This window comes from Eptesicus fuscus, chromosome 4 (assembly GCF_027574615.1).
Source record: "Eptesicus fuscus isolate TK198812 chromosome 4, DD_ASM_mEF_20220401, whole genome shotgun sequence".
Classification (NCBI taxonomy): Eukaryota; Metazoa; Chordata; class Mammalia; order Chiroptera; family Vespertilionidae; genus Eptesicus; species Eptesicus fuscus.
The window spans coordinates 26,671,193-26,685,982 of record NC_072476.1 but is presented as its reverse complement, the minus strand read 5'-3'; the positions used below and the strand labels follow the sequence as shown (position 1 = coordinate 26,685,982).

Below are 14,790 nucleotides of genomic sequence, written 5' to 3'. Positions count from 1 at the left end.
ACAGGCTGGATCCCCAGTAGGGGGCATGAGGAGGCACCTGATCCTTGATTCTCTCTCATCATTGATGTTTCTCTCTCTCTCTTCTCTATCTCTCTCTCTCTCCCTTTTCCTTCCTCTCTCTTCCTCACATTTAAGACCCCTCTCCAAGAAGTCCCCACCCTCTCCATAAACTTATGTGGGCCAGACCCTGCTCCCTCCCACCGCCATTGGCACTCACCCTGATCCACCCCCTCCTGCTCCTGTCTCTGCAGGAAAACTGACCCAAGATTTTGTGGCACAAATATGTCTCCCCATTCATTCTAAGTAGCACGTGCATTTTCTGGAACCACCATGCTTTAATCCAGCATGATGAGTGATGAGTGACAGAAGGGAGAAGACTGAGGAGGGAGGCCCTTGGGACCATCCCACCTCTAGGTTGGCTCTCTGCAAAAACAAAAACAAAAACAAAAACAAAAAACAGCTGGTTCTCTAACGTGTCCTCTAAGCTCCCAGATATATATTTTAATTAACCTTATTGATTTATAAGGTAACTGCAATAAAGTGCATCTATTTGAAATATAAGTTTGATGCATTTTGTTAGGTATATACATCTGGGAACTGCCTTCCCAGTCAAAACACAAAACATTCCCATCCCCCCGTCCCTTCCTCCCCCTCCCCCCCGCCGCTGCCCCACTCACACAACAAAGATTGCTCCTGCCCCTTTTCTCTAACCACCACCCCCCCATTCCCAGGCAGACACCACTCTACCACTCTGAGATGCACGATGGAGACATTTTTTCTGTATTCAGTTTGGAATCTGGCATGCCCCGGACAGTGGTGGAGAAAGGCTGTTTTTGAGAATATACATGCACACGTGTAGTTACAAGAAACCATTCAGTCAAGCAACAAAGAAATCCATCCCAAAGCAGGCTTGAATCAATGGAACCACGTCTCTGCCTGCTGAGTAGAAGCTGGGTGAACTACATTCCTCCTTTAGGCATGGTTTTCTACACTGACTAGGCCTGGTTTTAAAGTGATGAGAAAGACCCTTAATATGAAAGCAATTGCAAGCCAGGCTTTTATTGACATTCCGATGGATTTTCTGTGTTCCAGAGTCATTCCACAATTATTTGGCTGGTTCTTGTTTATCTGGCCATAACCTGAATGCTTTAGTTTTCCCTCAAGGCTGTTAAATCTGGGTTAATACTTGTGTGTGCCTCTTAGATCATCTCAAATAGAAAAATTGGTGTGTTTTTTTTCTCGCCTAAATGAGAATTAACTGTATTTGAGCTCAGAGGTTTTCTCCCTAATGCCTTAGTGTTGTGGATAATGACGTTCATTTCTCCTCCCGGCCCCAGCGGCCAAACGTAGAATAATCCCATTCAATTCAAAAGACATTTATACAACATTTGCTTTTTCCAAGATAATTTTCTTGGTCCTTATGCTGTATAAAAAAGGGTAGGATACTGATGTCCTAAAACAACCACAATGAAAACCTGTAGCAAGGAAAGACACATTCATAAAATACACAATTGTGTAAGTTGAAGAGATCACATCTGGGTGGGGGCTTTGTGGACCAGTGGAAATGGTTGGGGTAGGGTGGGGATATCTTCCAGATAGGGAAGACTACTGGCTGTTTTTGAGAAATCTTGTCATCTGTCAGGCTAAGCCAGGAATCTAAGAGTTAAGCTTGAAAACGTAAACTGCAGCCCTGTAGTGCAATTGTCATGGTAAAAATTTTACTCTTAAACCAGTGGGCAGTGGGAGCAATGAAGGCTGAGTCAAGGGATGCTATGATTTGAACCTGCAGGATTAGGACAGATGGGAACTGGGAAGGTCTGGAGGTAGGCAGACCAGTTACAAAGCTACTGCAGCAGGTCAGGAGCCACCAGGTCAGGCTATTAGGAAGAAATATGTAAAAGAGACCTACGGAGGCAGAAATTGTAAGTCTTTTAACATTATTGATGAGGCAGAGGGAGACAGTAAAGGTGATTCAAGTTTACAAACCTAGAGCCTGGGAGAGATCAGGGTTATGGGAGCCAGTGGTCTGTTGACCCTAACTGGAAGAATGAGTCAGCAAGTTCCAGGCAGTCACCAACTCAGAGGAGAAAGCTTCACCCATTGGCCCCTCAGCAGCACATGCTTCAGGATTACTTTGGCAACAGTGAGCATCATACTGGAATGACAAATTCCATAGAGAGTGGCTTGGCCATAATTTTGTATGTGAGTATATAGACAGATGATGAGATAGCTCTCAACAATAGAGCAGGTTAGACACTTTGAAGAGTCTCCCCAGTACTGTATAACTAGATTCTAGATCATCTACAACAAATCCAACCTAACAACTTTTTTAGGTGCACAAAAGCTTTGTATCCATTAGTTTTTGCTGAGTAACAAATCACCCCAAGACATTTTCACATCAACAAAATCTGAGTGGATTTACCATGACAGACAATCACCAAAGGAACTTCTAAGGAATGTACTTCAAGAAGGAAGATGAGCCCAGAAGAATGTCTTGAAGCAAGAATTAACTCCAAATAAAGAAATTCATAAACATATAAGTAGATCTAAACAAATATTTCTTACATAAAATAATAAGAATGGTGTCTATTTGTTCCTCTGTGGAAATATATCTTAAAGACTGAACAGTTAGAGATGATCAGATTTCATATGCTAATGTCCTTCAATTTTATTGATTGGAAGTAGATGTTAAGATATTGAATAACTTTACATTTTACTAAGTTGTTAATGGCTACATTTCAAGAGTGAACAATAAAAAATAGAAATGACATATAATTTCCAAATTTGTAGAGGGAAACAATGAAATATGATACCATTTCAACAAATAACCCAAAAACACAAACAAAGGCAAATAAAGGAGAAAAAGGAAACCAAAAAGGTTGGACACACAGAAAGTACAAAGAAAGATAGTAGAAATAAGTCTAAATATATCATTAATCACAGTAAAAGCACATGAACTAATCTTTCTGGTTAAGAGACAGAGATTGTCACCTTACATTTTTTAAATTACAGGAGTATTCCATCTTCAAGAGGCACATTTAGAATACAAAGAGAAAGAAACTTTGAAAGTGAAAAGATGGAAAATGGAATGGCAGGCAATTCTAAAGAGCAGAAAGCTGGGGTGACTACATTAATATCAAACAAAGTAGCCTTCCACACACAAAGAATGATTAAAGATGAAGTGTGTCATTTCATGATGATGAATCTTACCAGGAAGATAGAGTCATTCTTAACTTGGATGCACCTCTCAAATCTGTCATGTTCTCTCCTCCTTCAGTGTCACCACTTTTGTTCAGTCCTTCATCGGCCCCTGGACTGTCATCAGGCCCCACCACAGTTCATTCTCCCCTCAGCAGCCAGTGTGGCCCTCCTACCATTCAGATGGCTCCTCGTGATAAAGCCCCAACCCCTGGGCATGATGTGTCCCTACAGGTGCAATCTCCTCTGCACTGTGCCCACCCCTTTCTACATCTGCCCTGTCACAGCTGTTACACTCCATCGTTCCCACCAGTCTTCAGGCCTTTGAACATTCTCTTGCCTTTGTCTGGTCTGGTCTGCCTTCTCCTACTCATCTTGTTGTCCTAAATGCTCCCTCCTCTGGGAAGACTACTCTGCCCTCCCTCTTCTGGACTGGGGCCCTCCTGTTCTGGTTCTAAAAAGACGTTTAGTATATTTCATAGCATTATTTCACATAAGGTCATCCTTGCCTCTTTACTTCCCGGCCTACCTGAGTAAAGGGTGAGCTCCTTGACGGCAGGTCCTGTGCCGTTCATTCATGATGTCCATAAGAATTTATCGAGCACCTCCTGGGTTGTGAACAGCAACAACAAAAACTACAAACAAAACTTCTGCCTCATGCCTTTCACATTCTAGTGGAGGGAGTCAGATGACAAACTCTATGAATAAGGAAAATAAATATAGTCTATTAGAAGATAATATGTTCTTGGGGGGAAATAACGCAAGGGAGGGATAAGGAGTAAGTGGTGTAAGTGAAGTTGTAAATAAGATGGTCAAGAGAAACAAGCACCGAGAAGATGGCATTTGGCAGAAACTTGGGAGAGGTGAGGGAGTGACCCTTTCATGTGTCTGGGAGAAGAGCATTCAAGAGAGAAGGGGCAATAAGTGCAAAGGCTTTGAGAGGAGCAAAGGTGTCCTATTAACAGACCAACGAGGAGGCTGGTGTGGCTGGAACAGAGTGAGCAAGGGGCAGAATGGTGGGAGTTGAGCTCGGGGAGCTATTATTATGTTGGCCTTGTGGTCCATAGTAAGGATTTGGGACTTTTATTCTGAGTGAGATGGGAAACCCCTGGAGCAGGGGTCCTCAAACTTTTTAAACAGGGGGCCAGTTCACTGTCCCTCAGACCGTTGGAGGGCCAGACTATAGTTTTAAAAAAACTATGAACAAATTCCTATGCACACTGCACATATCTTATTTTGAAGTAAAAAAACAAAACGGCAAAAACACCCGCATGTGGCCCGCGGGCCGTAGTTTGAGGACGCCTGCGAGGATGTTGAGCAGAGGAAAGGCATGGCCTAACTCCAATTTAACGTAATATAATTCTAAAGGATACGATATTTTAAAAGCAATCATTCTGAATACTATATTGAAAATGACCAAGGGAGGCAAGGGTGGGAGCTGGGAGACACTTTAGGAGACCATTGTACTAATCTACTTGAGAGATCAAGGTGGCTTGGAACAGGGAGGTCGTAATGGAGGTGAAACCTGTATATGCTTTGCTAACGGATTGAATGTGGTGTGTCATAGAAAGAGGCAAATAAAGGGTGAAGACAAAGTGTTCGGCCTAAACAACGGGAAGGATGGAGTTGTTGTTACCAAGATGGAACAGATAGATGTTGGATGCGTGTGAGGGGGAAGGGACAAGGCAAGGAGGAATTTGGTTTGGGTCATGTAAATTGAAATGGCTATTAGACATCCAAGTAGTATGTCAAGTGGGGAGTTAGATATACAAATCTGGAACTGAGGGGAAAGTTTGGTTTGGAGATAGAAAGTTGGCACCATCAGAAAAAGTTACCATATAGATGCTATGACAGCCCTAAGAAGGGCAAGCTCTCCAAGAGAATGGGTGTAGAGAGAAGACGTGTATCACCTGCACCCAGCACAGCATCTGTCCGACATTCGGTGCCTAATATAAAGGCTAAGAAAAAGCAATTGAAGTTGATAATTAAGGGATCTTGTTGACAATTGCCATGAGTAGTGGTTGTAGAAGCCAAATTGCAAGGCACTGAGGAATTAGAGAGAGGAACTCCAAGGACAAAATTAGGAGGTAATAAGAGCTGTGACTGGAGAGGATTTGGAGGGGCATAAAGATTTGGTTATGTTTGTAGCTTGGAAAAAAAGAAAGAGACAGGAGAAATAATGACTTAAGGTGCCTGCAGAGTGAGGAGAGGGAAGTGAGGAAATGTGAAGCAAGTCAGGTTTTGAGAGGTAGGAGCCATAACTTCCAAACAAAGTGGGGGACGAGATCCCCTGAGGGCCGTGAAGGCCCAGGACACCAGGCTAGGGATGGAGGAGGAGGGACACATTTTTAAAATCTAGACCCTGAAGGGGTGAGAGGTGTATTGGCTGTCAGAGAGTCACAAGAGGTGAAGGAAAAGCTGAGAGAGCGGGGGTGAGGCCCAGACACAGTGGAATAGGAATGGGTCTGCAGTGGGTGCGGGCAGCCGGCACTTGGCCCTGGTCTGTGGAGGCAGGAACTAAGGGGACCTTCCAAGCCCGCAGTTCTGGGTGACCAGGAGGTACCAGATGGCGGCCTGTGGTTCACAGAAGACAGCACTGCATACGCTGGTGGCAATGAACATCTGAAAAGAAAGTGAAGACCCCAGTACCATTACAATAGCATCAAAAAAGAGAAAATACTTAGGAATACATGTAACCAAAGCAGTATAAGACTTGTACACTAAAAACAACCAAACACAGTTGAAAGGAATGAAAGACCTAAATAAAAGGGTCTCCTGTGTTCAAGACCCACCATTGTGAAGATGGCAGTTCTGAGCTAATCTGTAGGTTCAGTCCAATCACCATCAAAATTCAACGGCCTTGCTTGCAGAAATGGAAATGCTGATCCTAAAATTCATATGAAAATGCAAGGGACCCCGAGTAGCCAGCGTATGGATCTGTGTTGTGTCAAAGACTTGACGTGAGATGACAGAATGCTTTAGAGAAGAAAGACATTGTGGGATGGAGAGACCTGCATTGAGGTCTGGGAATTCTGAAGCCAGAAAGTCCTAGAGGAAGGCCAATAAAAAGCATTTCCAGGCAGGGAGACACTGGAGCAAGGCCCTAAAGATGGAGAGCCTGTTGGACTTACAGAGGACAGGGAGCAGAAGTGTTTAAGGAGGGAGCTTAGGGGTGGGAAGTGGGGGGCAGTGGACTAGGCAGACTCTCAATCCAGGAGTGGAGGGAAAGGGGAGAGGGATGTCAGGTCTCAGTGCTTACCATCCTCCTGCCTTGTTAAGCCCCATGGTCCATTCAGACCACAGCATCCTTCCCCTGATCCTGGCCCATTGGTGGGATCAACAGAGCCTATACACACAGCCTGGTACTTCCGGTATGAGAACCAGCCTTCCCCCAGGACAGAAACCCTACAGGCCTCTTCAGCCCCCTGCCCACCCTGCTGCCTGCAGGGCTTGGGGCTGGTGTGTGGCCTTTCAGGTCCTAGCAGCCTGGGTCTCCTTGTTTCATGCCCTAACTCCCAGGAGCATTTAGTGTCACTCTTTAAACATCTGAGTCACAGATACGTTTAGTTAATTAATGTTCTTAGCGCTACTCATTTGCCTGCTGGATAATAGATTGATTCATAATTTCAATAAGCAGCTGTGTATATCTTTCCCCTGAACATAAAGGCAGCTTGTTGTCATTCATCACTTTGCATTTGGTGAATTTAAATATATTCAGAGACATTGTTTAAGGAGGGGTGAGGAGAGTTCCTGATTTTCTTATCATTTTGCCTCTAACAATTACTATGATTTGGAATTAATTTGAGTTTAAATCACATGTTAACTGCATCTCTCTCAAGGGCACTCAATAAACTCTCTGCCACTTGTTTTTGGGGGAACAGGCAGGCTTCCCTTTGGGGATCAGAGCAGAGGGTTTCTGAGCAGCTTCTATCAGGAGCTTAGAGCCGCCCGAGGAGAATCTTATCCTCTGAGAAGAGGCACTCATGTCCCTGGGCAGAGCTGCTTTCTTGCTCCATCCCTGGCCAGAAACGCCCAGGCTCTTGGGGGGAGGAGAGGGTCCTCTGGGAGGGGCTGCTGGGCCAGGGCAACCAATCATAGGATCTCTAGGGACCCAACAGAGACCAGGGCCACAGGTGACCAGATGTCTTCATGCCTTGGTTTTCCCATCTTTAAAATGGGTGAGTAGTAGCACCTATTTCACAGGGTTTTGTGACAATTCCATTATTTTTTAAAATAAATCTTTATTGTTCAGATTATTACATATGTTCCTCTTTCTTTCCCCCATAGCTCCCCTCCACCTGATCCTCCCACATACACACACCCCATGCCTTTACGCCCCCGCCACTGTCCTCATCCATAGGTGTAAGATTTTTGTCCAATCTCTTCCCGCACCCCTCACACCCCCTTCCCCCTGAGAATTTTCAGGACACTCCCTTTCTATGCCCCTGATTCTGTTCTATTCACCAGTTTATTCTGTTCATCAGATTTTTTATTCACTTGATTTTTAGATTCACTTGTTGATAGATATGTATTTGTTGTCATTTTGTTGTTCATAATTTTTATCTTTACCTTTTTCTTCTTCTTCCTCTTCTTAAAGAATACCCTTCAGCATTTCATGTAATCCTAGTTTGGTGGTGATGAACTCCTTTAGCTTTTTCTTGTCTGTAAAGCTCTTTATCTGACCTTCAATTCCAAATGATAGCTTTGCTGGGTAGAGTAATCTTGGTTGTAGGTTCTTGCTGTTCATCACTTTGAATATTTCTTGCCACTCCCTTCTGGCCTGCATAGTTTCTGTTGAGAAATCAGCTGACAGTCATATGGGTATTCCCTTGTAGGTAACTAACTGTTTTTCTCTTGCTGCTTTCAAGATTCTCTCTTTGTCTTTTGCCCTTGGCATTTTAATTGTGATGTGTCTTGGTGTGGTCCTCTTTGGATTCCTCTTGTTTGGGGTTTTCTGACTTCCTGGACTTGTAAGTCTATTTCTTTCACCAGGTAGGGAAAGTTTTTTGTCATTATTTCTTCTAATAGGTTTTCAGTATTTTGCTCTCTCTCTTCTTCTGGCACCCCCATAATTCGGATGTTGGTACGCTTGAAATTGTCCCAGAGGCTCCTTACACTATCTTCATATTTTTGGATTCTTTTTGTTTTTCTGGTTGGGTGTTTTTTGCTTTCTCACATTTCAAATCTTTGGTTTGATTCTTGGGGTCTTTTGGTTTACTGTTGAATTTCTGTATATTATTCTTTATTTCAGAAAGTGTATGCTTAATTTCTGATTGGTCCTTTTCCATTTTTTTGGCATTCTCATTAAGATCCTTAAAGATCTAACTAAGTTCCTTGGAGGTTTCTAGAAGATTCTTGAGTAAACTTATAACTGTGGTTTTAAACTCTATATCCAGTCGTTTGCTTTCCTCCATTTCTGTCATTCGTGACATGTTTCTTTGTCTCCGCATTTTGGCTGCTTCCCTGTGTTGATGGAGTGGCTTTGTGTGGTAGGTGACCTCTAGGGCCCAGTGGCTCAGCCTCCCCAATCACCTGAAGTGGACACTCTTAGTGCACCCCTTTGTGGGCTGAGTGCACAGTCTTGTTGTAGTTAAGCCTTGATTGCTGTTGGTACCCTGGGAGGAATTGACCTCCAGGACAATTGGCTGTGAGGACCCGCTGTGTCTATAATGGAAGAACTGCTGTGCTGGAGACACCCTTATGGAGCAGGACTTGCTTCAGTGGGGCTTTGGTGCTCACTGAGTCTGCCTCTTGAGTGTGTCACTTATGGATGTGAGGAGTTGAAATCTGGTGTCGTCTCACACTGACCACTAGGTACACTGGCTCCTGGGTCTCCAAGGATGTGCAGGTCAGCTACTGTCTGAGGCCACCCAGCAGGAGCCACAGCAAGATCTGCAGATTTCTCCTCTTTGCTTGGGGTTTGGAAGTTTTGGAGCTGACCCAGCTGCAGTTTGTTAGATTAAGCTGTGATAGGGCAAGCCATTCATATGCAAAGCCGCTGCACACAGTTTGGGTGGGTTTGTAAATTGGGCGGGGCGGGGTCTCAGGAAATCACTAGGACGTGGCAAACAGCGATGGCTGCCAGTCAGCCCTCTCTGCATCTCCACTTTTCCGCGTCCCCGTGTCCCACGCCCCAGTGCAGTAAACAATGATTCCTGCACGCACCTCTGCAAGAAAGCCACCCTCACTTTCTGACCCAATGGCAGACAGTCCCACTTTTCCCCATAGGAGTCTGGGTCCCCAGAGTCTCACCAGAAACTGGAGTTCAGAGCAGTCGGGATCTTGTGTCTCCTTTCAGATTGAAAAAAACAGCACACCCAGTCACCAGCCCTCTCCGCACGTGCCTCCGTACCTCTGCTTTTCCGTGCCAGTGCACATCATCCTACCTGGTCTCAATGCTCTTTTATCTTTCCTTCTAGTTGTAGAACTTCTACTCAGCCAGCTTTCCCATGGTAGTAAAATTTTTTTAGTTGTAGTTTTGGTGTGGTTGTGAGAGGCAGCACATACAGATGTATACCTTATGCCGCCATCTTGGTTCGACAATTCCATTATTTACCCTCGTATACGATCTTAGAAATGATGCAGAGTATGCCTTTGCTACCTGCAAGCTGGTCATTTTACTTTTTTATTTTTTTAGGAACCTGTATATCAATAGTCATCACTCCCTACTCTTGTAACCTCTTAAGACTGTAAGAACAAACAGGAGGATCATGCTAGTCTCTCTCATTGCCCTCACCAGCCTACACTGGAACCATCTCAGTGGGAACACAGCCTATCCTTATATACCCAGAAGGCTGTCCCAGGCTGGGCACACAGAGGAGTCTTCAAAACATGCTTGTAGAGTTTAAATGTATATGGGGCTTCATTTGTTTGTTTTTTTTAATGAGGATGTTTACTAGATTTACAATGTGCTTATTCACAAACACATTTTTGAGTGCTTGGTCTGTGATTGCCCTCCTAACAATGAATGAAATGAATTGGACACAGCCCCTGAAGGAATGTGAATGGCAAGTGAATCCACTTCTTCAAAAGTTGAAATACAGTTTTAAACAATGTGGACAGGCAGGAGAGTGGAACCCTGCTAGGGGAATGGTTGTCAGGCAACACCATCTCTATATCAGTTATCTATTGCTGCATAACAACTATCCCACACTTAGTGGAATGAAGCAATCTACATTTATTATTTCTCATGAGTGCATAGGCCAGCTGGATGATTCTGTGATTTGGACCAGGCTCAGCTGATCTTGACAGGATTCATTCATGAGTCTCCTATCAGCTATCCGGTTGGCTGAGGACTACCTGACCTCTGATGACCTCATCCCCTTGGCTGGTGGTTGTCTCTCATCCTCTGGCAGTCCAGCCTGAGCTTACTACAGTGGGGGCAGCAAGGTTTCAGGAGAGTGGAAGTATGCAAGGTCTAATTCAGGAATAGGCACATCCTCACATCTTCTTCATTCTGTTGGCCAAAGCAAGTCACCGATATGAAAGAAACTGCTGCAGAGTCACATTTCCAAGGGTGTACAGGAGGAAGAGTGAAGGATGTGGCTATTTTTGAAATTTCCCACAATCACCCAGCACTCCTTGCATTACATGGAGCAGAAAGCAATTCCAGGACTGTGCTGTTGCACATTTAGGATGTTATAAATAATGTTGCAGTAAACACCCTATACATACACTTTTGTTCAGGGTTTTGATTATTTCCCTGGGATATATTTCTAAAAGTGGATTTATTGAGTCAAAGGAGAACATTTTAAAAGCACAAAGTGTATATTTTTAAATCCCCTTTTTGCAAAGTTGTAGTAATTTACCCTCCTGCCAGCCTATCTTATGCTAACCTTGACAAAATAGGAGTAAGTTCTTTTTTAAAATGTGGTATCTCATTGCTACTTTATTTATTTAAGAGCCTATGAGGTTGAATGCTTTTTAATAATGTCTGTTTCTTCTTGCGTGCACAGCATCTTTGGGTCCTTTGCAGCAGGGTAGATTTCATTAATCCCCAATTACAAAGGAGGAGGAAATGGAGGCTCAGAGAGGTTAAGTGAATTATTCAAGGCGGCCCAGCCAGCCGGAAGCAGAGCCAAGCTTTAGAGATCAGCTATCTTGCTCCTTCACTTACTTATTCCTGCTCCCTGTGTTGCTGGACAGAAGGCTGGACTCCAGGAACATTGACGAGGACATGCTTAGGAAAAAATCAGAGAGTGGATGAGGGGAATTAGTATCCTGGCTTAGCAAACCAGAGGGCTTCCTGGCCAGGGCTCCCCTGTGAGTTGGGGATGTGGGTGTGTGACAGGCCTGAGACGGTGGCCAGGGCTGCAGCGTGAACAGAGGCTTGGGTGAGACCTACAGACCTCAGCCCTGTTTTCCTTCATGGTTTCACCCCTACCCCCCTGACCCTCCTCCCCTGCCACTCTGCTCTCTCTTCCCAGCTGGCCCGCTACACCAAGGAAGGCTTTCTGCACTTGGGAGCGCTGGGGACCACCACGCTCCTCCCCGACACCCGCTGCCTGGTAGACAACTCCAAGAGTCGGTTGCCCCAGCTGCTTGACTGCGACAAGGTCAAGAGCAGCCTGTACAAGAGGTGGAACTTCATCCAGGTGAGTGCTCCATGGACAGGGCTGGCACCCAGAGCAGGTGAGGATGCTGTGCATCACAGGGCAATCCGGCTTCCCCACGGGTATCCAGCACGGTGCAGCGAAGGTCTCCCAGCCCAGGGCCAGGTGCCTGGACCCAGAGTATATTTGGGGGGAAGGAGTGGGGGGATTTCGTGGAAGACAGCCTTCCGGATCCCTGCAGCAGCGATAGGCTTGGTTGGCTCTGCTACATCTTGGGAGGAGTGTGTGGGGGATCATTTTCCTGAAATCAGCTAAGTACCTATAGCCAGTAAGGTTAAGAAAATCAGACCTCGAATATCCCTGGAAATTCATCATTCTGACACCATTTCCCATTGATCCTCATCACCTGCTTCAGCCACTCAGACTTGATGAAGCTTATTTGTTGTCTGACTTGACGATTTCCAGAGGAGGCCCCAGTGATCACTCCCCTGTACAAGGATTGTTCCCATGAGAGGCCATGTGCTGGGCACTAAGGTGGTTAAGTCTCTCTCTCTTTCTCTCTTTTCCTCTCTTCCTCCCTTCTTCCCTCCCTCGCCTCTTTTTACCCAGAATGGAGCCATTATGAATAAGGGCACCGGGCGTTGCCTGGAGGTGGAAAACCGTGGCCTGGCTGGCATTGACCTCATCCTTCGCAGCTGCACGGGACAGAGGTGGACGATTAAGAATTCCATCAAGTAGTGGGGAGGAGTTGGGGACCCGGAGACTGGCCCCCGGGGCAGGGTCCGCCCGTGCTATGGACCAGATACGCTGGTGGAGAGACAGCTGGGAGCCAGCAGGTGCTCATGGGCACTCGGGCTTCTCCAGGGCAGCCTGGAGGGGCCCAGATGAAGACGCTGTGTCCACCTCAGGCACTCAGCTCCTGCACCCTGGGAAAGCGCCCCACCCCCACCCTTCTCTGGGAACCCAGGCGCTGTGTCTTCTGCAGCCCAGATGTGAACCTGGCACCAAGGACTGAAACACCCACATCTCCGTCGTCACCTTCCCACCCGCTATCAGGACTGGACTGGCAGGGCCTCTCCTCTTTCTCATCTCTTACAGCAGCAGCTTCGAATTCCACCCCAGCCCTCAATAAAGTGGGGGAGGAGCTTAGCCACATCCTAGCTCTCCCTGCTCAGAGGAGACAATGAGGCCCTGAGACTCAGTTTCCCCTGAGGTTGCCTCTGCCCAGATGTCCATTCACAACCAAGGCAGCCTCCAGCCCAAACCTGTCCATTAGGTGGCACTGGGGCCACAGCTCCGGATTTTTCTGGTCCCACCCCTGGATGGCCTGGAGCTGACACTTCCATGGCCGCCTGCGCATTGACTAGGCTCCTGTGTTCCTGGGCCAGCTCTTTTGCCTGCGTCTGGAGAGCTGAGACAGGAATTGGCTGAGCACACAGAGTAGGCTAAGCTGTGAGGGACCCAGGCTGGAGCCAGGCCAGTGCCGCTTCGCCTGCCCGGGGAACAGGGAGCCCTGACTCAGAGGCTGCTGTAGGGGGAACAGTGAGGGGACTGGAGCTTCCGGACTGGAGCCAGCACAGCAAAGGGGGCCAGGACCCTGGGGTCTGCTCTGTGCTCATCTCATTTCAGCCCATGCTCTACTGGCTGACGGGGGAGAAGGCTGTCGATTCCTCTCTGAAGAGTAATAATTTTTTTTCGATTGCCCTCTGGTTAGGGTGCACTTATAAATCAGAGTTAATATATGGACGTGTGTGCATGCGTATGAGTATGTGTGCCTGTGTGGTGCGCGTGGCAGGGCGTGTGCAGCTGCATGTGCGTGTGTGCATGTGTGACGCCACGTGGCATGTGCGTCTGGGTGTGTGTGAGTGTGTGGTAGAGCAGACGTAGAAGTATGGCTTTGGGCTTGCGCTTCATCGCTCACCTGGGTCAGGACAAGGCTGCTGAGAAGCTTGGGGGTGGGGGTGGCCACACATCTGGCCAGAAGGATGTGGCTCAGCCTTGCCCGTGTGGTGCCCAGACAGAAGGCTGTCCTTCTGCCAGTTCCCATTCCTCTCCCTCATGCTGTCCCCGAAGGCCAAGCCCTGCCCAGAACCAAACCCAGTAGTTGTCCAGTTTAGGGTTCATATGTCTCATTTGGTGGCATCTTGTTGGTGATCAGCCCCCCCCATCTGCCCCCTTGTGAAATAAATACATGTGAGCACTTCCCAAAGCAGCCTTGTTTGCTTCTTGATTTCTCCAGAGCCTGGAGTTCGGGGAGTTCCTGGGATATGGTGGAGGGCTCCTTTGGTTTGGGGGTTTGATCTTATTGCAGGCAAAAACCCTCACAGCCTGGAGCTGAGACAAATCCAGCCTGCCCTTGCTCTGGCCTTCGCCTCGAACCCAAAGCAGGACAAGCTGGCCGCCGGAAGTGGCTTACTAACCCCCTGCCAGATTAGGAGGGTCAGGCTGGTGCAGGAACCTCTAAGGAAGAGGAGGGTTGGGGGTGACCTGGCTTGGCCATCCAGATTAGTCCCCTCCTGCTGCCAGGCGTCAAGTCCCACCTCTGGAGACCGAGTCCTGGTGGGAGCATCTGCCCTTCTGTTCATGGAAGAGGGAAATCTGAAGAGCCGCCGGGCCTTCTGTCCTGGAAATGCTTATGGAAGAAACGGGAGGTCCCTAGGCTGGGACAGCCCCGCGCCTCTTTCCCTTGAGGAGGCCAGAAGGCCCATCTCCGTTGGTGTCACACGACACACAGACATGCTGACCAGCTGCCATTTTTCTGTTGGTTCTATGAGAATCGGGGTCCACAAGCACGTTGCTGGAAAATGCTGTTGCTTGGTAATGGATCCATCAAACTTAAATATCAGAGTCTCAGGGTAACTGACGTGAAAAGGATGAAGATCCCTGGGTCCCATGTCGGGTCCTGGAGATGCTGAGGTCATATCACAAGGTGGTGCTTGGGGAAGAGTCCTGCCCTGACGGAGCAGTTCTCACTCCTGTGTGGGCCTTACTGTGGAAGTTCAAGGACAGCATCATCCTCTTTTACCACTAGCTGGGACTG

At 47.0% G+C, this 14,790-nt stretch overlaps 1 protein-coding gene across 3 annotated transcripts in view; it reads left to right on the top strand.

The window, feature by feature from the left end:
- GALNT17 (polypeptide N-acetylgalactosaminyltransferase 17) overlaps positions 1 to 13,953 on the top strand; it is a 410,474-nt gene extending 396,521 nt beyond the window's left edge. For all 3 annotated transcript variants that reach the window (XM_008141499.3, XM_054714818.1, XM_054714817.1), the window contains 2 exons: positions 11,625 to 11,792; positions 12,360 to 13,953. In XM_008141499.3, coding sequence (XP_008139721.2) covers positions 11,625 to 11,792; positions 12,360 to 12,488 — 297 coding nt within the window. In that variant the 3' untranslated portion in view covers positions 12,489 to 13,953. The remainder of the gene's footprint in view (positions 1 to 11,624; positions 11,793 to 12,359) is intronic.
- The last annotated feature ends 837 nt before the right edge of the window (positions 13,954 to 14,790 follow it).